General features: G+C 60.5%; 5 protein-coding genes across 5 annotated transcripts; 1 reads left to right on the top strand and 4 right to left on the bottom strand.

The window, feature by feature from the left end:
- Window positions 1-2,023: 2,023 nt before the first annotated feature.
- PLICBS_004585 (uncharacterized protein) lies at window positions 2,024-3,028 on the bottom strand (the record flags this gene model as incomplete). The annotated part of the gene is made up of 1 exon (XM_018326053.2): window positions 2,024-3,028. The coding sequence occupies one exon, from the start codon at window positions 3,026-3,028 to the stop codon at window positions 2,024-2,026; it is 1,005 nt and encodes a 334-aa protein (XP_018175805.2).
- Window positions 3,029-4,033: 1,005 nt separating this feature from the next.
- On the bottom strand, window positions 4,034-4,884 carry PLICBS_004584 (mediator of RNA polymerase II transcription subunit 8; the record flags this gene model as incomplete). The annotated part of the gene is made up of 2 exons (XM_065600548.1): window positions 4,034-4,685; window positions 4,754-4,884. 2 exons carry the CDS (start codon window positions 4,882-4,884, stop codon window positions 4,034-4,036), a joined length of 783 nt encoding a protein of 260 aa, XP_065456620.1.
- Window positions 4,885-5,667: 783 nt separating this feature from the next.
- Window positions 5,668-7,517, bottom strand: PLICBS_004583 (uncharacterized protein; the record flags this gene model as incomplete). Its single annotated transcript, XM_018326054.2, has 3 exons — window positions 5,668-5,779; window positions 5,848-6,761; window positions 6,891-7,517. The coding sequence occupies 3 exons, from the start codon at window positions 7,515-7,517 to the stop codon at window positions 5,668-5,670; spliced, it is 1,653 nt and encodes a 550-aa protein (XP_018175806.2).
- Window positions 7,518-11,297: 3,780 nt separating this feature from the next.
- PLICBS_004582 (uncharacterized protein) lies at window positions 11,298-16,377 on the bottom strand (the record flags this gene model as incomplete). The annotated part of the gene is made up of 2 exons (XM_018326057.2): window positions 11,298-11,688; window positions 11,759-16,377. 2 exons carry the CDS (start codon window positions 16,375-16,377, stop codon window positions 11,298-11,300), a joined length of 5,010 nt encoding a protein of 1,669 aa, XP_018175809.2.
- Window positions 16,378-18,383: 2,006 nt separating this feature from the next.
- Window positions 18,384-20,447, top strand: PLICBS_004581 (uncharacterized protein; the record flags this gene model as incomplete). Its single annotated transcript, XM_018326058.2, has 3 exons — window positions 18,384-18,416; window positions 18,474-19,818; window positions 19,882-20,447. The coding sequence occupies 3 exons, from the start codon at window positions 18,384-18,386 to the stop codon at window positions 20,445-20,447; spliced, it is 1,944 nt and encodes a 647-aa protein (XP_018175810.2).
- Window positions 20,448-20,802: the final 355 nt, after the last annotated feature.

Raw genomic sequence — 20,802 nt, 5'->3', positions numbered from 1 at the left:
AACGAGATGCAATTGAACCAGGTCCGAATAGGCCAGTCCAATTGCAACGCAGCAGCTCGTCTCGTTAGACAAGTGTGATTCTGTGCCTTGGGTGCAAAGAATAAAACAAAGATCAAGTTTTGGAACAAGTCAGAGTTTCGGAGCTCTCCCCAGTTCAATTCAAGGTCGAGTCGAGACTCAGCCGCAACGTGCCCGTGTGCGCCTGCCGTATTAGACAAGCAAGCCAAGCCAAGGCACATTATAGGTTGGGGCTCGTCTTACAACCAAATAACTTCAGTACCTTTGCCGTTTGGATACGTACTTACGAGTACGTAGATACGTAGCAGAAGGCGGATAAAACCGAACGAGCTAGAGCGCTTTGATTTGTGACGCAGCCCTTTTTTTTTTCGGTGAAATATTAGCACGCAGATACGGTCACGCATTCACGTCGAAATTTACTGGCAGCCACTTGCAGTGAGGCGCATCCGTCCCATCCATGCTTGCATGCACGCCCGCATGCTGCTGCATGGAGGCGAGGCCCGCGTGCCATGCCATGCCAGACCGGACCGGACCCAGGATCGTCCCAAGAAAGCCGTACTCGGCCAGGCCTGTCTCGGACAAAACCCCATTACTATTCAACTCGACCAAATCCGACGAAGCTCGCGGACCGACCCCTCCACCCCTCCCTCCCTCCGCCGTTGACGCAACGCCCCCCGTCTGCGCCGCGAGCCGCGGCCATCGACTGCCGCGCAGGGCTGGCTAGGCTGGCTTCTGCTCCTGGACTGCATTCATCCGACGCTGACCGCAGGTGCCCAGCCAGCCCTCCTCCAGGGACAAAACAGCAGCATCCTCGGGGGTCCGTCTCCCTCCCTCCCTGCCCGTCCACGTGCCATGGCCCGGCAAACCAGGAAATCGATACGAAACGCGCTCGCTCCTCCGATCCCGGGGGCCGCAGTTCGGGGGAGAGAGACCGGGACGGAGCGTCACGAGAGGGAATGAGTCTTTGTTGCCGCTGCGAGCTTCGGCCTGCCTTGCGCTTCCTTCCGTACGGTACAGTACCGTAACTGTGCCGAGGACTGTATGAGACGCCAGGAAACGTGACGTGACTCATACGGGGCGAACGTTGCGCGTAGTCACATGAGACCAGCGCCAGCTCGCAGCTCCTCCAAGCTCCAGAAATCCCCCCACATTGTCAAGCTGCGCAGTGCGGGCGGCTGCTGAAGCCCACTCACCCACCCACCATCCATCCATCCATCTTGTCCCTTTCCCCCCCAAGCCCCCTTCGGTGCTCCTGACCACTCGGCCACACCCAATGTCACCATCTCCAGCCAACAACAGCGGCAGGCCCCTCTCCCTCTCCCTCTCCCTCCTCTCATCGAAGACTCAAGGCAAAGCATTATTAAGCGGCCAGGCGCCCCCCCGCCGTCGGCAGCCGGCCTGGTCTCCATGACTGCGCCGATACCGGGTCCCGCGCCCGGCTCGCCGGACATGCTCGACCGTTTCGAGGAAGGCGACCGGGCGGAGCCTCGACTCCGAGAGCACCATCATCCTGGAAGCAAGCCCCCAAAAGAACCCCGTCCAAGTGGGGTCCCCTCGCCGTGTCGTCCTCGGGGACGCGCTCCACCGACGGGCCGGGTCATCATCCTCCACAGTCCAGATAGTCACATACATACTCGTAGACGCAGTAACTGCGCCTCGGCCTGAAGCACAGGACAAGGCTCGTGGATTCAGATAAAGCACTCGCGCGTACGAGCCAATCTTTGTTATCTTGACCGCAAGAACGCCTCTTCAGCTCGAGGATGCTTGTCCAGCTGCCCGCCCCCAAAGGCGTGTTTCCAGGACTCAAGACTGCCTTCCCCCCCTGCTCCTGTCCCCTGGCTTTGGTCAAATCCAGAACAAAGACCGTACGTCTTCCCATGACGTGATGCGTACATTCGTTACACAAATTCGCCCTGCTCCCGTTCGCATCCAGAGTGTGCTCGTGCTCGTACTCGTACAGATCCGTATTCACCCACTTACACCGAAAATGTCGGGCGCATCATCATCACCGAGACGCATGTCCCGCGACACCGCGCGTTGTGCAAACCACCACGGCGCTCGAGCCTCCTCGCTTCAATCTCCGCTGCAGCGCAACGCAAAACTCGAGCTTCGTCCGTGTGCTCCACGCTGGCACCGCCACCTCGACCTCCAGCCTCTCCAAGTCTCCCATACTCGCGAGCGCCCCCTTCTCTGCCCAGTTCTCCGCCACGCGCCGAACCGGCTCCCAGTCTGACTCTGACCTCTCGGCTCCCCCGTCCGCGTCCTGCTTCTCGCTGTTCTCTGTCGACAAGACGTCGTCCAGCGCACCGCCCGCAGGGCCAGCGATCCTGACCCTGAGCCCGCGGAGCCCGGCCCACGCCTCGCTCAGCGCCGTCCACGTCCGCAGCGCCACCTCGTCCTGCAGCTCGTGGCCCAGCATCTCGATCCGCGCGTACCGCATCGCCCGCCGCTGCCACGGACGCAGGAGGCCCGTCACCGTCGCGTGCCCCGTGACCAGCCCCGACGCGAACCACGTCACGAAGACGAACTCGTTTTCTTCAAAGGGCATGAGGCGAGCCTCGTCGTAGACTTGGCCGCAGCTCCGCAGGAGGCTCGTTGGCATGCCACACAAGGGCCGGTCTGGGCAGAGGAGCCTCGGCAGCAGTCGTCCGCGGACCGTTTCGTCGTCATCGTTGACGTCCTCGTCCTCCGCCAAACACCTGAGCTCGCATCGGCGAATCTCAGGTGCTGGATATGCTGGGTCAGGCGATCCGTTGCGCACCGGGGTCATGAGCAAGACCCAACCGTATATCTGCCGCCGAAGCTCTGGCGGCAGGGAAAGCAGGGGCGATCGGTCGTTTGCAGTCCGCTTGTGATACGACCAGGAGACAATGCGACCGTCGTCTCCACGCAGTCTTGTGACTGGTAATGCATCGTCCTTCGGCCTGCCCTGGATGCCTGTTGCTGCGCATAACGAGGATTCGAGGTCGCACCACGACCCCGCGGTCTGCAGAACAGCGCAGGTATCCATTGCGACACTGTTCCATGCGTCCTCGGGATGATTGCCAGAGGCTGTGAATCCGTTCCTTCGCTCCTCTCATATGACGTGCCGCCTTCCTGATGCCTCAGGTCATCACGGGGTCGGGCGCAACGCTGAGCGCCACCATCAGCCATCCAGACCCAATCGGGCCAGCATCTCACCGCGCATCGTCAGCGCTAACGACGACGTTTGGAATTCCATCGTGGCAAGGAACCAGACAGAGTGAAAAGTCCATCGCTTCATTGCAGCTAGTATCTGGTAGTGGATACAGTCTCGTAGGGCTGAGGACAGCCACGCCCAGAAAGCTGACAGTCATGGCCACAGCTTCCACAATGCACTGCAGAACCCTCCCAGTTCGACGTTGATCGGCGGTCCGCCGCTGTGAAAGTCATCCCTTGAAAACCGCTCGTGACAGCAAATCCATAAGTTATAGATACTAATCCACGCTGTCAACTGGTTTCGCCATGGCTAGCGTTGTTGAGTTTCGGGTGTAGGCACGCGTTGTCCGTGTTGATCATGATCCGCCTGAGCCGTCGCTTTGACCGGCGACTGTGAAATAAGGGCATCTCGGGGTGTACCAGGCAGTTCAGGCTCGGCGTCGGAGCATTCGTCCGATTCCATTCTCGCTTCTGGGGCCCGGGGTGTGCACTACATGCCCACTGGTATCGCCTTGGCCGTCGCTTTGACAGGCGAATGGGATATGAAGGCATCTTGAGGAATACCAGACAGTTCAGGCCCGGCATCGGAGCATTCGTCTGGTTCCATCCTCGCTTCGGGGGCCCGGGGTCCGCGCTACGTGCCCGGTGGTGTCGGCTTGTCGTCTCGCGACTTGTTTTCCGAGGCCGAGCGGCGTGATCTAGGCGGTGGCGGGGCTTCGGATTCAGAGTATTCATCCTCTTCCACCTCCGCCACTGAAACTCGGGTTGTTCTCTGCGCGCTATCTCGCACTTTGTCGTTTGAGCTCGAGATCGGCCGGGGCAGCGTCGATCCAGCTGCCTATGCCGAACCGGCGCCTACCGTCGAACCTGGCGGGATGTTGACGCCCTGCAACCCTCTGTAAATGTCCCCCTTTCTGCCGTATTCGATGTTGGGCGGGAGGTCAAAGTCGCCCCTGTTCATGAACCATAGGATGGTTTCGGGTTCGGGGCCTCGGGGTGGCTGATTCTTCGCCTTGGCGGCATCGTCCTCGCCGTCCTGGTCCATCATGTCGTCGCCTTCTCCCTCGGCTTCGTCGCCCTCGTCGTCGCTTTCGTCATCGTCCAGTCCCCGGCGTAAGCCAGTGCGCACGTTCTCGACGCCCATCTCCCGCTCCTCCTTGGTGTAGACGTCGCCAGCCTCGTCGCGAACATACTCGGCGATGCGGCCGTGCGTCCACTCGCGCAGCTCATCCCATATGCCCTGCAGGTCAGCGATACCCTCGGGGGTGGCAAGCCGGGCCGTCTCGGCGCCCTGGGCCACGAGCTCCTCCACGTCAGGCTCGAGTTTCTTACGCAGCAGCTGCGTCAGGATGTTTTCTTGCGTCCGCCCGGGATAATTTGTCGACGGATGGATGGCCATGCGCGAGAACAGCTCCGAGTTCTCGCTCAGGCTGTCCAGCACGCTCTGCAGGTTGCGCTGGAGGATCTGGGCCGAGGCCTGGAGGGAGGAGCTGCGTCGTCGGTTAGCTGGCGGGATTCCCATCCGTGATCATGACGCTGCCGCGACTGGGGTGCGCACGTAGGAGGCAGCGGGTTGCTCTTCAGAATGTCCATCTTCAAGCTCTGAATGCTGCTCGAGAGTTGCGACACCCGCGAGAGCATGTGCTCGAGAACCTTGAGCTCATCCTCGTCGAGCCCCAAGGTGGCCATCTTGCGTGGGTCTTGCCGCCTTTGCTCGCTGGATTTGTTGTGGTATGGGTGTTTGAATAGCCGGAGCAGAAAAGACTTGCCCTCGGCTAGGCAAGGCTGTGCGGTCGCTGCAATGGCCAATTGGTGTTGTGTGGAGTACGAAGCAGCGTTGGTGTGTTGTGAGGTCGAGGAAAGTTGGGGGTTCAAGAAGGTCGAACGAGACGACGAGCGTGAGTAGGAGGCAGGAAGCTCCAGGGCTGTCCAGGTGCAGAGGGCAGAGGCCCACGGGTGACGCGACGCGGGGCAGGGGCACCTGAGGCTGTTGCCAGAGGCGGTTCTGAGGCGCGCCGCTGGGCACTCACACAGCAAGCTCTCACTGGACGCTGGTGTGCTGTGTGCCTGCTGTGATCCACCGGCCACTGCAGCGCTCAACCTTCCAGATCACGACTTACACTCGACTCCTGTCGTCAATCCTACGAGTCGCGCCGGCAACCACCTCACAATTCACCGTAGCAGTGGATCGAGAAAATACGAATTAGGCATTCTGAGCATGTCAAAAAAGAAAACTCCTCGCCCAATGCTATGCTAGATTCACGTAAAAGCCGTTCATGCAGGGAACCGGTGCTCATGCTCTAGTCGCAAGCATTGGGTATCGATCAATCCTCGTCCTCATCGTCGCCTCCTTTCTGTCCCCGGAAATGCCGCCGCGGCCCGGACACCCGGCCCATGGCTGACTGTCTCGAGCGCCAGTCCTGCTCGCTTGCTTGCCTGCTCGCTCGCTCGTTTACCTCGGGAGCCTGTCGTTCAGTTGCGGGTCGAGCTGACCGTCTTGCTCACCACGTAGCCCTGGCTGTCCACAAACGGGAAGCGGGCGCGGCGCTCGAGGTCGTCGAGCGGAATCGTCGAGCGGATGTACCTGCGCCGTCACGCGTTAGTCGACCCATGTCCAGTCTCTCGGGGACAACGAAGGGGAGGCAGGCATACTTCATGCGGCCGTCGTCGACGGGGTCAAAGTCCCAGCTCGTAAACGCGCCCTCCTTGAGCGCGTCCCAAACCACGCGCCGGCTGCGCTGCGACTGCAGCACCTGCGCCGTGATGGCGTCAAAGTCCCACTTGGCCTTGGCCTCGGCGTCGTACTGCTCGAACACGGCCTTGGCCTCCTCCTCCTCGGGCGTCTGCGGCTCCCGCTTGGCCAGCACCGCCGCCAGGTTGTTGAGCTCATGCGGGTCCCGCTCCAGGTTGAAGAACTGCGGCTCGTCGGCCGGGCAGGTGATGTACTTCCAGGGGCCGCGGCGGATCATCATCATGGGCCGCACCGTGCCCTCGCCCGTGTACTCGGCGAACACCGTGTCCGGGCCCTGCTTCTCGTCGAGCAGGTGGGGCAGCATGCTGACGCCGTCCATGGGCAGGTACGGCGCCGGCTTGGTGCCGATAAGGTCGCAAATGGTCGGCAAGAGGTCCAGCGTCGACACGTTCTTGGACACGCGGTGCGCGTCGAACCACTTCGGGTAGTTGACCAGCAGCGGCACCCGCACCGACGACTCGAAGTAGCTCATCTTGTACCAGAGCCCGCGCTCGCCCAGCATGTCGCCGTGGTCGCCGCTGAAGATGACAATGGTGTTGTCCGCGAGGCCCGCCTCGTCGAGCGTCTCGAGCAGCTTGCCGATGCAGTCGTCGACGTAGCTGACGGAGCCGTAGTACGCCCGCTTGGCCCTCTTGATCTGGTCGTCGGTAAAGTCCTGGTCCCAGAGGTCGCACACGCGCATCAGGCGCTGGCTGTGCGTGTCGAGCTTCTCCTTGGGGATCCGCACCTTGGGCAGCGCGATGTCGACATCCTCGTACCGGTTCCAGTACTTCTTGGTGATGGTGTACGGATCATGGGGGTGAGTGAGAGACACCTACAAGAAACAGGTGATGCTGTCAGCAAGCTTTGGAAGATTCTGATGATGACGGGCGCGGGCTCAGCCAGGCGGCCGCCGCAGCGCCTCTCCAGCTCCCGTCCTCCTACGTCGTCTTTTTCAACTTACCGTCAGGGCAAACGGGCGCTTGTTGGGGCCCTCGCGGACGTGGTCCCACAGGTACTGGGTGCTCCGGTACATGACCTCCTCATCGTAGTCGAGCTGGTTGCTGCGTCCGCAGGGGCCTGCCTGGAGGATGGAGCTGGCGTTGTGGTACCACTCGAGGCGGGTGTCGGGCTCGTCCCAGTTGACGGCCCAGCCAAAGTCGCCAGGATAGATGTCGCTCGTCAGACGCTGCTCGTAGCCGTGGAGCTGATCGCCCACAAAATGCATCTTTCCGGCGAGGGCCGTGTGGTAGCCCTTGGAGCGCAGGTAGTGGGCGTACGTGGGGATCTCCGAGTTGATCTGGGAGGCGTTGTCGTAGGCTCCGATCTTCATGGGCAGCAGGCCGGTGATCATGCTCATGCGCGACGGGGCGCAGAGGGGAGACGGGCAGTAGGCCGAGTCGAACTGGACCGAGCCGGCGGCGAGGCGGTCGAGGTTGGGCGTCTTGATCTGCGACTCTGGGTTGTACATCTTGAGCTGGGGGGCCGCCAGCTGGTCGGCCATGATGTAGAGGATGTTGGGCCTTGAACCATCTGGTCCCTTGGTCGTGGGGACCACGGAGGGCGGCATGGTGTTGATGTCTGGAGCCATGGCGGCGGCGTTTGGTAGCCGTTTGCAGGGTCGAGAGTTGGTGAGTGATGCGGCCGGGCTAGATTAGCTTTCGTTTTCCCTTCTCTCTACTCTCTTGCTCTTCAGCCGTCGTCTTCGCTGTCGCCGTTGCTGGAGGCCTGTGGCGGAGATCGAGGCGTCAGGAGTCCGGGCGGTTGGTGTAGATGGTAAATGAATCGTTGAACAACGTCAGGCAGGACTGCCGCACAAGACAAGGAACGAGTCTCAGATAAGGGTAGGTAGAGCTACTACGTTCCCTCCCGAACGATCCGTCCCGTATTTGTTTGTTTCTTCTTTCTTCCTCCCCAGTGAGAATGGCAACGCAACAGTAAGTAGGCAACCCAGGCAGAGCGAGGATGAGATGAAACAACAGCGAGGTGGTGTGAAGAGAGACAGGCAGACGACCGTCCCACTTCCCAACGCAGAGACAGATAGATAGATACAAGAGGGGGAAGCCAGCCTTTTTGAACGAGGGATTCACCGACTGCTGCGGGACAGCAACAGGGCCAGCTATGGGTGCGTGCGGGAATGCCAGAGAATTTATGGTTTTCGCGCTCCCGCCACGCACGCAGCCTGCTCTGTATTATTCAAGCAGGCAGCTCGCGACCCCCAGCTTGGGCCAAGGGGTCGGCCGGGCCCCCGTGGAGGGGGAGGGGCGGCTGTCATTGTGGGCTTGCGACTAGTCCGTTGCGGACTTGCAATAAAGTGCGACGACGCTCCCTCGAGACTGTGAATATTCACCATGGTGCATAAGTCGGAGCAGGTATGCAAGTTCAACGGGCTGCTCCTCCAGTCAACGACCCGACCGACACCCGCCTGGCCAGCTTGCCCGCTGCCCGCCCATGCTTGCTGCGGCGCCGAGCGGGCTCGTCGTCACCTGTTTGTTACGTGTGCGACACCGAGTGTTGATCAAAGGGCGAGGATCTTCATGCACCTGTTGTCTTTCTGTTCCCTGGACGGGACAGGAGGCCGGACTACCACACCTCTTATCGGTTGGTGCGTTCGCCGTCTTGTCGGCGCAGGGAGCTGACTCGCCCCGTTGTGTGACTACCCAGCCAGGCACAGTTATGTGTCACCTCAGGCGCACGTCGTTGCGTCGGCAAGTCGTGCGTGCGTCGAGATTGTGTGTCCCTCGCATCGCACCCAAAGGGTGGTCACATGGCTCCGGCAGCGAGCGTCGAAATCGGCGGTGTGAGGGCCTTGCGGCTCTTGGCAGGCCTGCCCGTCTTGTGCTGTTGTGCGTCGGTGTTCTGGGCCGGTCAGCCACCGTCCGAGTGGAACTGCCTCAACTGCTACATCTGGCTTTCGGGGCTGTCTGGTTGGCCCGTGTGGTGCAGGCGCAGTGCGGGCGGCCACCAGTTCGTGACGACGACGACGATACGACGACCAACGGAGATGCTGCTGCTTGCTGCCTTGCCGGTTCCATCGGCTCCCTCCATCCAGCAGCTCTCTTGCAATAACACGAGGGCGGCGTTCGCACGGAGGTGTCGGGCCCAGGCTGGCCGGCGCTTCATACCCGTTTGTCGGCTGGCCCACGTGAGCAGCGTCAGCCGTCCCGGACGTCGGATTTAGCTTGTACGCCCGTGCTGCCGTGCGACTGTGCTGCGCCGGACGACGTGGCTTCGGGAGTCGCAGCCTAGAAAGTCAAAAGCGAATGAGAGGCTGTCGAGGCCTCGAACTGCCGCCCGTGCCATGACCCGCCGCGGCCGCGTCGCCCCCCGGGGGAGGCAGCCCTCCATGAGCCAAGCCAAGGCATTGATGATGGCGAGTGGCTTTGGGCTGCGGCTGCGGCCACTTTCCAAACTGAGACCCGGGACGAAGGGTTGGGCTGGATCTGATACAGGCATACAGACCACTTGGGCAGGGTCTGGAATGCAAGCCTGGTTTTGCAACTTTTGGATACCCCAGTTTGGTGCATAACACTGGCTAAATGCGCAGCTGCACAGTGTCAGTGGTGGCCTTATTCGCACATGAGTCCGACCCAGTCCGTTCGTCGTCGCAGTGGCGGGACATGGAAAGGAAAGCGCAGCAGGAGCAGGGACGACCGACCCTCTGCACTCAGTCTCCGTATTCGTAAGCTGCTGTGAGCAGCAGGTGCACTGCACCTCCTGTCACCCTGCTCTTTCCACCCGACAATAGAGTGTATTCTGGCCATCCTTGAGCAGGGCAAGTACGAGCACGAGCAGATTCTAAACGTGCCGAGCCCAGTGACCTCTCTTCTCCTCCTCCTCCTCCTCCTCCTCCTCTCCTTCTTCGTCCTCCTCTTCCTCCTCCTGCAAATCCATGCTGCGTTCGTCCATGCATAAACAAAACGCACTGTCGCGCGTGTCCTGCTTGTCCACTTTCGGACACTGCGCTGCAATCGCTCTTGATTACACAAGCCCGCCCGCGCGACGGCTCCAGTTTTGGCTGCTGACCTCCACTGACTTATAACCTTGCCCAGGCTAATCCTGCGTCCCCGTCGCCTCCGTGCGCCCAACAGACTTCTGACAGGCGATGGCGCAATCGATCCTTCTTCGCCTTCGCGCGTCCAGCGCTCGCTCGTTCCCCACGTCGAAGACCGCCCGGTTTTTTCGATGAGACACCACTTCAGTCTGAAATGTCGACATTGCTTCTCTCGATGACACCATTCGTGCTCTGACGCTCGCTCGATCGATCGCCGCACCAGCGGCTGCTGCCTTATGGCACGGCGTGCATGTTTGCATTTCGGACACGCCGTGGGAAGGGAGGTCAGACGTGGACGGGCGAGAAGAGAGAGGTTGCAGCTCGGCCAAGGCAAGGCCGCCGACAAACCCTCGACGGACCACAGCATGAGCCAAGAATGGCCGCCCCATCCGCGACCCCCGTGGACACCATCAAAACCATTAATCGCCCCCTGCTGACCCAGCCGTCTAGCCTTCGCGCTCTGCTGCGGAATACTTGACTGGATGCGCTGTCGTCAAATTTCCGGACTGGCGCATGTCGAAACGGATACAGTACATACTGTATCCAGCCACCACGGCGAACCACTTGCAATTATACCCTTGCGCGCGCCCGCCGTCGAGATGGGGGGACCCCTGGGACATGGCCCCCCGGTTTCCCACCTTTGCATTCGGTCCACTCGGAACGTCTTGCGCCCGCCACCGACTTCCTCGAGGCATCCTGCTCGCGTGCTGCCCCCGACACGCCGTCTTTGTGCTGTCCGACTGCCGTAATTTACGTAAAGCCGGACGGTCGCCGACGGGGACCCTCGAGATAAGAGGCCGTCCGCAGGTGCTCGCCCATGCAAGCGCTCGTGTTTCATTGCCAAGGACCAACGCGCAGCACTTGGTGCAGTCAGTCCGTACCACACGACGAGGCGACGCAGGTCTTGTCACAACAACATGCCCATTGTGCGCCATTGGTCAATCAAGCCACCTTCGGCCCATTTCTTTTCACTAGTATTTCCAACGTGCAACAGAGCATGCTTGTTTGCACTTCCCGCTTCCATAGATACATACAGTCCGTCCGTCATGCAGTCCGTGCTTGGTTCTCCGTTATTGCTCCCGTCCAGCAGCCCCGTTCTTGGAAAATGTAAACGAAAGACAAGGCCATGCATGCAAACTCCCAAGCTTATGCCCACCACCTTGGTCGCTGCCAAACTCCAGCAAAAACCCCATCCCCCCACCCAGTGACAGCAATCTCCCTTCTATAGTTCCTTCGTACGTTGCAGGCGCCGGTGCCAACGAGCGGGGGTATCCAGAGGAGTCGGAAACAGGACAGATAGGAAAAACAAGATGGTCATCACTGCGTCCGGTAGAACTTCTTGTACACGAGGTGCAGCAGCAAGTTCACGTTGAGCTTGAGGTTGCCCTCAAACAGGTTCATGAACTGGTGCGACTCGAACTGCGCCTGCAGCAGGTCCTCGATGGGCACCAGCGCGCTCGCCCCGGGCATCTGGATGTGGCCCCGGGAGCCCTCGATGGCGAAGACGCCCACCTCGTCGCACGATATCGTCAGGTTGATCTTGTCCCAGTCGCGGTCGCTGAGCCCGTTCCAAGACACGAGGACGCCCTTCTCCGAGAGCGCTCGCGCGCTGTACTTGTAGCTCCCGAACTTGGGGACGCGGCCGCTCCGTTCCAGCTCGCGCTGGTGGTTGTACTGCTTGGTGAATGGCAGCAGGAACCTCTTCTTTCTGTACGCGCAAGTCTTGGTTAGCATCGCCTCGCGCGCCGTCGCTCTCAGGACAATGCGCGGCTTCTTACCCTTTCTTGTTCTGCAGCGTCGCCATGGCTTGCTCTATGTAGTCGTCGTAGCTTTTCCGCTGCTGCTCAAGGTACTTGGCCTTTTCGTGCAGGTTCCCCAGTGTGAGGCGCACTCCGTCCAGCTCCCGCTGCCTCTGTACGCGCCTGCGGCTCTTGGAGCGGATGTCGCTGGCAATGGCGTTGAGGACGTCCTGGTAAAAGTTGTGCTTCGAGATGCGGCCCATCTGCTCCAGTCTCATCACGTTCTCCAGCGCGGTACGCTTGAGCTCGTAGTAAGTCATCCTGGTCAGGTCGACCATCTTGTTGGCGTCCGAGTAGGCTCCTCGCGAGTTGCTGCCATCCGAAAAGTCCTCTCGGATTATTGACTCCCATTTCGCCTCGTCCTCGGGCGAGATGGGTTTCACCAGGATCTCGAGGAGATTCGCGCCGGTTTGCACCCGGATGATATACAGGACACAGCGCTTCGTCTCCATGAAAAGCGCCTTGACCTCCGCTTCCGGGTCCTCGACGTCGTGGAGCTTGGGCGTGAGGAACATGTGAATGTCCGACGTGCCAGCCGCGTTCATCTCGTTCTCGTTGTTCTTGGCGCTGCCCAAGTCCTGCATGATCTCTCGGAGGACATCATCACGGTTCGGGCACATGGCCGGCAGCTCCGCCGCGACAAGGTTGTGGATGGCGAAAACGTCCGTCATCTTGATGTACAGTGTCGGCTTGTTCTTGGCATAGAGGTCGTTGAACTCGTCGATGTCAAACGTTTGCTCGGCATCTGGTACCGAGATGAGCTCGCCGGTGAGGTGTCGCAGGCGCTCGACAGACTCGGCCACAAACGCGTTCAGCGGCTGCAGGTAGATGTTCTCACCACCAAACGGTCGGCCGGATGCTATTTGGCCAATCACCTTGGCCACTTCGCTAAGGTTTCTCTTCTGCAGCGGGCTCAGCGACTTTTCAATCACGCCCACCTGCTCAGGTGTTGTCACAGCCGGCTGAAGGTAGAACTTCCAGAGCCAGTTTGACACAATCTGCAGCAGGTTCTCCTGCGGCTCGCGAGTAAAGTGTTGGCAAAGAGACTCGAACATCTGGCCGCAGAGAAACCGTATGCCGTAAGGCATCTTATGCAGTTGGTCCTCCAAGGCCAGGAAGAACTGGTCGCAAATTTCGCGCAGGTCTCTCAGATGGTCGATGAAGAGGCGTCGCGTCTCAGGGTCGCGGATGGCAACTTCACGAGGGACGTCGAGCGGTCGTTGATCTGGGCGGCCGGTGCGCAACTCCTCGTTATTAATAGCTGACCGGTAAATTTGCATGGGGTCGCTTTCGAGATCAAGGGCCGGGTCTTCGATGATGTTATCGCGGATTAGGGGGCCAAGGAGGCTTCGCAAGTATTTGCGGTCCCTGGGTGAGCGTGTGTAGTTGCCGAGGAGCTTCGCCCAGAAATAGTTGCCGCGAATATACTCTTGAAGGACCATGGCGCCTTCGATCTCCTCGCGAATAGACCTCGCGATGAGCTTGAGCAGATAGTACTCTTCTCGTCGCTTTTGCGCATAGCCAAAGAGACTCATCATAAGAAGTTCGATTCTCTTGCACTCCTTCTCCGCGGTGCCTTGCTCGCGGACGCGCTTGAATAGTCGTGCGAGATACTGTGGCTGTGTTTGCAGGCTAAAGAAGAGCTGCTGGTAGGATTCGAGCTTCTTTCTCGAGCTCTTGTTGAGTGCCTTGAGGTCGAACTGGTTCGCCGACGACATGCTCGAGTTGGCAAGCATACCCATGGAGTTGCCCCCGTAGTTATGCTGATGTCGTACAACCTCGTCGAGGGTAATCTTGTTCTTGACCAAGAGAGCAATCTTGATGTCCAGCTGATCGATATACTGCTCCAGCATCTCGTTCTGGCGCACTTGCTGTACCACCGTCTTCCGCATCCGCTCAAACTCTACCTCCTCGTTGAAGTCGAAGTCGCTGTCGTTGAGCAGATGCACAAAGTTCTTGACGGCATTGACGGGTGGGTTTTTGCCCGTGGTGAGACTCTTGTAGGCTTCACCTTGCACCTTGGCCCGGACAAAACTCTGGATCTTAATCACCTTCTTCATGTTCTCGTTGAAGTACTGCTTCTTTTCCTCGTATCGGGCGCGGACGAGGAAGGCCTTGGCTGCGGCTTGAATGGCGATAATGGAGCCTTCTTCTTCCATGAGCTCAGTCAGGATGTCGTCGACGTTGGCGCGAACCATCATTGCCTTGAGGATAGCCTGGAACGCGGCAATGTGTTCGTTGTGGGAGTTGAGTTCCTCGAGTAGCGCCGCGTGCTGCTTGCGATGGATGAAGCCACGGATGAAACCCTGCAGGCTGACAACTTGGGGCTCATGTCTGGCGAGCTGCCGCTGCAATGCCTGCACTTGCTTCCTCTCCAGCATACCCCTAATGTGGGACTGGACCGCGAGGACCTCGTCCTTGCTTCCGTCCAGCGCTTCGAGCTGGTCGGCCACATTGCTACGTACAGCGGCCGCCCGAATCGCTGCCTGGAGCCGAGCAACCTCCGGAGCAGTCTGCTTCAGCTCAGCCTGAAGGACCTGGTGGCTCTCTCTCGCGGCAATTCCGCGAATGATGCCTTGGAGCTTCGTCCATTGCGGGCCGTACGCGCGGAGAGCGTCCTGCTCGCGCCCGATCTGAGTTCTGGTCAGCAAGGCCCGGGCAGCGGCCTGTAAGCCAGCGATTGCACCGCTTTCGCCTTCCAACAGATGCAGGTCTTGATCGATGTGAGCCCGGACCAGCATTCCCCGAGCAAGAGCCTGGAGTTTCTGGACTGATCCAGTGGCCTCCTTGGACTCTTGCTGCTGGGCATGGCGGTTCTTGCGGACCAGGAACCCGCGGGAGACAGCTTGAATCTCTCGGACGGGACCCTTGCACGCCGACAGCATGGACTTCAAGTCGCGTACCTCGTGCCGAGCCTTGTTTGCTCGGATCAGGCTTTGCAGCTCCAGGATATCTGGCTCGACAGCCTTCCAGAATTTGTCGCTTTTTCGCTGCTGCCGTCGGACCAAGAACCCTCGGGCCGCGCTTTGCACGAGTATAGCAGATTGTCGCATCCGGAGTCGATAGCCCATGATTTGACGCGTGAAGTCGCCGCGAATACGAGCTTGAAGGTCGACCAGCCACTCCTCGCTGTCCCACAGCTGCTGCATCGTGTCTCCGAGGCGTACCCGTAGCAGCGCACCACGGATCTGCGCCTGCATGTCGACGATGGCAGCCTCGTTCTCGGCGAGCTCTCGGTCGATGCGCTCTTCCTCCGTCTCCTCCGGCTCGGGCTCCGGCTCGGGTACGCCAAAGTCCGCGCCCATGTTACCAAAGCTAGGCATGTTGACCCCCAGCTTATCCAAGCCTTTTTGCATCGCCTCCAGTTCATGGTGCTCGAACTCCAGCTGGCCCACGAGGTTGCCTATGCGAAAGTCGACAATGCCCTTGCGGTATAGCAGCCAACTCACTGCGTGGATACAGTATATGACTTTGGGGATATTCTTCTTTTCGTACAGGTCAATGAGCTCGAACCGGAAGAGATCGGGCAGCTCTACCTCGTCGAGGTATCGAAAGAATATGGCGATATTGTCCGAGTGGCGATACTGGAGCTTCGGGTGGTGAAATATTCGGAAACGTTTATCGGGGTTGAGCGCCTCGACGACCTCTGCAAGCGTCACACCGTCGCGTAGGGCTTCTTCCAGCTCGACAATGGGGGGCAGTGATTTGTGCGTGACGTCCTCTATCCACTCCTTGGCCTCACCGATATGACAGAGGTACTCGTACGCTTGGAGAAATTGGCGCTGCTTATCCATCCAGTTCCTGCCTTCCCAGCCGTAGCCGGCTGCCTTGGAGCCTCGCGTGTTGTCGGGCTTGTCTGCGCGCTGGAGGCGACGCCGGCCACGGAGGCCGACGACTTCCTGCGCGGGCGAGGTGATGGCGAAATCATCGGCGGATTCGGAATGCGCAAGGCGTGACAGCGTGCGCAACTGGCTGGTGGAAGAGCGGCCGAGCAGCTCGAGATCGGGGCGGCCGATGTGAGCCGTGTGCACTTGCTGCACGGAGTTATTGTGAGGCACGCCGGCGCTGCCCCCCATAACAGAATCCGACCGGGTCAGCAGCATGGAGTTTGGACGCATGGGCAGGGGGCGCGACGACGGTGACGTTGGCGAGGAAGCGCCGTCGGTCTGTGCCAGCGACAGCTTGCCAACGTCAAAGCTCTTGCCGCGCTCGTGCCTTATTTGGGCGGCATGGGGCGGCGTGACAGGCGGCCGGGCAGAGGCAGCTGGGGCCTGGGGAAGAGGCCGAAGCGACTGGCGCGGGGAGCCATGGTGATGGGCGACCTGACTGCCGCTGGAGCCGGTCATTGCTCCTGCTTCGAAGTGTCGTGCCCGGGCCAGGACATCGCTCTGGCCGCGCTTGTGTCTGTGGACGGGAGGCGACGCCTGGCCGCTGTTGGCGGAAGCTGACGTGTATTGGGTGTTGAGGCTGCGGTCAGACGCGTAGGAATAGCCTGATGACGCGGATGAGGATGTGGTGGAAGGGTATCGGTTGAGGATGTTGTTGGAGGCGAAGTCGGCGGTATGCGCATGGCGGAGAGGCGGAGGTTGGAAAGACATGCTTGGATGTCTCGCCCTCTGGTGCGGGCCGCGGTCACCAGGGCCTCGCGGCGGTTGCTCTCGGCTGCTGTGAGCTCGTGGTGCACGGCAATGCAGATGGATTCGCCGTGGGCGGGCGTCAGAGCATTGTTCCGATGCCTGGCGCGGCGCTGGAATGCGGAGGCCCCCTTATGACGCGCGGGACAGATGAGCGAGGTGAGGGATGCGTGCGTGCGCCGAGGGAGAGAGTGCCGGGCGGGTAGGACGGTATGGTATGTCGCGGCGAGATGTTGAGCTGTCGAGAAAATGCCAGCGCCGTCGCAGCCTGAACCCGAGTCTGGTCTATGCAGGCTGAAGAGATACGAGGGATGACGAGCAAGGGAGGGGAAAGGCGGCTGCGATGGACGAGGACGGACGTTGGCAGGCGCCCAACATCGATCGGGTCGGCTCTGGTACGGCACAGTACCTTGGGTCTGTGGGCGGCGCGGCGCACCGCGGGAGACTGGGGAGCGCAGCCAGGTACCAGCCTGTACCGGTTGACGCGGGGCCGCCCTGCGCTGCCTACGAGCCGGCTGGGGCCGCTGCGAGGTAAACAAACCAGGGAGCAACCGCCCAGCAACGGCAGTGCAAGCCCTCCGATTCGCCAATGTGGCCCAGTTGCGGCAGTTGTGGGCCCACACGCCGTGGCTGGCAGGGCCCTGGCTGCCCTGTATCAGCACCAGATGCCACTAACAACCCAGAGGATGGCAGGGCACGCGAACTGCTGGAGCCCCGGGCGAGGCGGGCAACGAGTACCCCGGGCTTGCGTTTCCAAGGTTAAAGCGTCGCGTTTCAAGTCCTGATTACCGGCCGGCAAACACCAACTGCCGCCTGCACGGCTTGGTATCAGAAGCACCATGCCGCAAACAGGATTTTTCGGTCATTGCCATCCATCTCGGACGGCAACATACGTCTGTTGTTTGTTGTGATGCGCGCGCCGGGTCTGGGTTCAACCATGCTCTCGTTGGACGATGCTACTGGCAACGAGCCAGCCACTGACAGGGTGTGTTTTGCTTTCCGAGCCCGCATGGCGCCGCATCGCCGCCAGGCGCCGTGACACGGCAGCGGTGAGTGCCCGAGTTGAAGCAAACGCCACGGGTTCTGCGGCCCAGCTGTTCCGATACTCCACGCGGAAATCCGGTGTTGATGCGGCTGTCGAAGTGTGGCTGCTGAGAGCTCAAGGAGGGTGCAACACTATATCGCTGGTGGCTGCATGTCGCTTTATTAGCCGAGCCCGATTTTCTAGCTTGACAACCTTTGGGCCCTCAGGTACAAAGACAAAGACGAACATGTTAACTATCTACCGCCGCTATGAATTGACAGTCATCTCACTCGCGGCTGACCTAGGCCCTGCAGTGTTTGGCAAGACATGGGAAAATACACCACTCGAGTACAGGGTAGTCGCCGCCAACTTGGGCAATGAAAGCGTCACCAGCGCGGGCGCTTCTGACGCCCGTCCTCGTACAGCGTCATTGCGCGATTGCGCACCGTTGACGGATGGTGAAACAACCCGTGCTCAGTTCATGCGGTGCCTCCCGAGAACGACGACTCGGATCGAGTCGCGCAATCGCCCCAATCTGACGACGTGGTCGTTTGCAGGCCACGCCTCGCGTCTACCAAGCAGTTGCGCAGCGCGTTCGTCCGTGGCCAGACCAAAAGGCGACGGCCATGGTGGGGCCACGATGAGGTCACCAGCAAGCTCCACTCAAACCGCCGCCGTGCACCCTGCGGCCAGCTTTTTGAAGCGCAGCCGGATGCGGACACGCTGCCTGCAATCAATCGCCCTCCTCATCCACTTCATCGACACCCGAACAGTCCCAGCGTCCATCCCCTGCGCCAACAACCGAGGTCAATCTCAACCACCAAACTCTGAAGTCTATCTCCATATACGCGCTGGCCTCTACCGAACCGCAGACCGTCGCGCAGGGACGCCCACCGACAGCGAGGCACATTACCCCATCTAGACGCTGGTCGCGACATTCGTCACCATGTCGTCGGCAAAGCAGCGACCTTCGGTCCTTGTGCGACTCGGCCCTGCCCCTTCCACCACGTTGTGTACCGTCTAACCGAGAGCGCAGGTCACCGACTCGAGGGAGAGGGCCAGCCAGAGAAGGGTCCCCCGTCGCCAGGACAGCACTGCCGCCACGAGTGGCCGGGTACCGATGCGGTTCATGACTGTCGATAACGTCCTCCAGTACAACTCGCAGATCCCATCTGGCCAGCCGCGCGCCCCTGCCATGTCTACGCTACGCCCTGGGCCCTCCGCCGGCGGTCCTTCGAACCGACGAGTCTCTGCGGGTGGCCTCCCCAATGTTCAATCGCGCACGGGAAAGCCCATGCCATCGCGAACGACCAAGATCAGCGAGAAGCTAGTGCTTCTACCGGATACGGACGACAAGGAGGACGCCGAGGAAGAAATCGAGAGCGAGTCGGTCCTGGCGCGGAGACTGCAGGAAGAGGACAACCGGCCGTTGAGGGATGAGGAACTCGACGTGCTCAAGAAGAGAGGCGGTATCCGGGGCAAGAGCTATGCCGAGAGGCTGCCCAAGCCGCAACGCAAGGACAAAGTCAGTCGCCTGACAGCATACTGCACGGCCCAGGCCTTCAAGATTGGAGCCACGTCCGAGTTCTTGCGGAAGAGACACGAGGCCAAGACGAAGCTCTACGACGACTGTCTGTACGTCATCTACGCGCTGCCCTTGCTCAACGGCACGGAAGGCTACCGCGTACGGGGGAGGCCCATGCTCAAGACACCGGGCACTGGAAAGACGATGCTGGATCTCGAGATTGAGAGGACAGAGCGTCGGGACCAGCACGAAGGCTACTTCGAAGACGACGCTTACACGACGCCTGAGAGCCCCGAAAGAGGAAGCCGCGGAGGGGGCCCGTTTGCAGACCCGTCCCCAGAGGACGAGGGCCGCCGAGAGCAAGAGTACGGTATACCGTCACAAATGAATCGGCTCGCGCCGGACGCCAAGAACTTTGCCGAAATGTTTGTCTACTCGTATGGCGTCGTGGTATTTTGGAACTTTACCGAGCACCAGGAGAAGGACATCCTCGCCGATCTAACCTTTGCTGATGCCGAGGATGGCATCAACCTGCTCACCCGCCCCCTCGACCAGGACGACTTCGAGACGGAGCAGTTCCACTTCGAGTACAGCGCCGACGTCAAGCGGCCACGAGTGTTCAACGACATGATTACGCTGCTGCCCAGATCAGACCACATGATCAAGCTCACCATAAGTCACGCCATTGCCCAGAGTACCAAGCTGTGCTTCTTCGAGGAGAGGATGAGCGAGACGATGCTGGACGCGCAACACGTCCCCAAGACGCTGGCGCTGACGGGCGAGCTCAACATGACGAGGACGGAGATTGTCAAGATCCTCGGTCGACTCTTCAAGAGCCGCGTCGACATCAATCTATGTAAGTGGCTAGACGAGAGGGCATCCAGGGGGTGTTGGGGCGAGTACTGACACAGAACCACAGCATCCAACATCCTCGATGTGCCCAACTTCTTCTGGGACTCGGAGCCAACGTTGCATCCGTTGTACGAGGCGGTGCGCGAGTATCTGGAAATCGATCCGCGCATCAAGGTGCTAAACGAGCGGTGCCGAGTCTTCCTCGACCTAGCCGAGATCCTGTCCGACTCGGTAGCGGACGCCAAGATGAGCGCCATCACGTGGATCGTCATCATCCTCATCGTCATCAGCATCCTCGTGACCGTGACCGAAGTTGGCCTGCGGTTCGTCATGCTCAGCAAGAACTCGGACATGACAAAAGGCCCCGGCACCGTGGGATCGATCTCGTGGAGCGGAGCGGCGGGCGGACCCGGCGCGGCCCCAGAAATACTGCTCGTGCCGCCTCCGCCCTCGGGGCTGGAGCCGGGCGAGGTCGGGGCCGGGACGCGGGGAGTCGGGGCCGATGGGATGAGCGACCTCGAGCTGCTGGCAGTCACACTCGGCCTGCGGTCGAATGCCTCGGTTGGCGACATACGTCAGGGCATCCTGGATTTGAAACAGGGCTCGACGTCGCCAGCCCGCTGCCCCACGTAGCGACGAGAGACGACGGATGAACCCAAACAGGAATTCCAGTGCGCGTGGGAGACGTGCTCATTGCGGATTACGGACTGCCGAGAAGGGCACAGACGAAGGCAGCCATTACTGCACCCCAACGGCGGGGGTCATCAAGTCTGGCCGTGCCATGGCCTCGGCTCGACCCCACGTGTACTGTGTCGCACAGCACATTGTGATCGCGCGACGATGGCCGGCGGCAGGACGCACTGAACCTGCAACGGCCCAAGCTGCGTGCTTGCGCGTCCCTTTGCCGGCATCTACGCCACCGTCCACCCCCTCTCGAGCCTGGACCACTGCCGTCTTCAATTGCCCGCAGCCGCATTGACGCAGTGGC

The sequence above is a fragment of the Purpureocillium lilacinum genome (genome assembly GCF_023168085.1).
Source record: "Purpureocillium lilacinum CBS 284.36 DNA, scaffold_3, whole genome shotgun sequence".
NCBI lineage: Eukaryota > Fungi > Ascomycota > Sordariomycetes > Hypocreales > Ophiocordycipitaceae > Purpureocillium > Purpureocillium lilacinum.
This window is presented reverse-complemented; position numbering and strand designations above follow the sequence as displayed.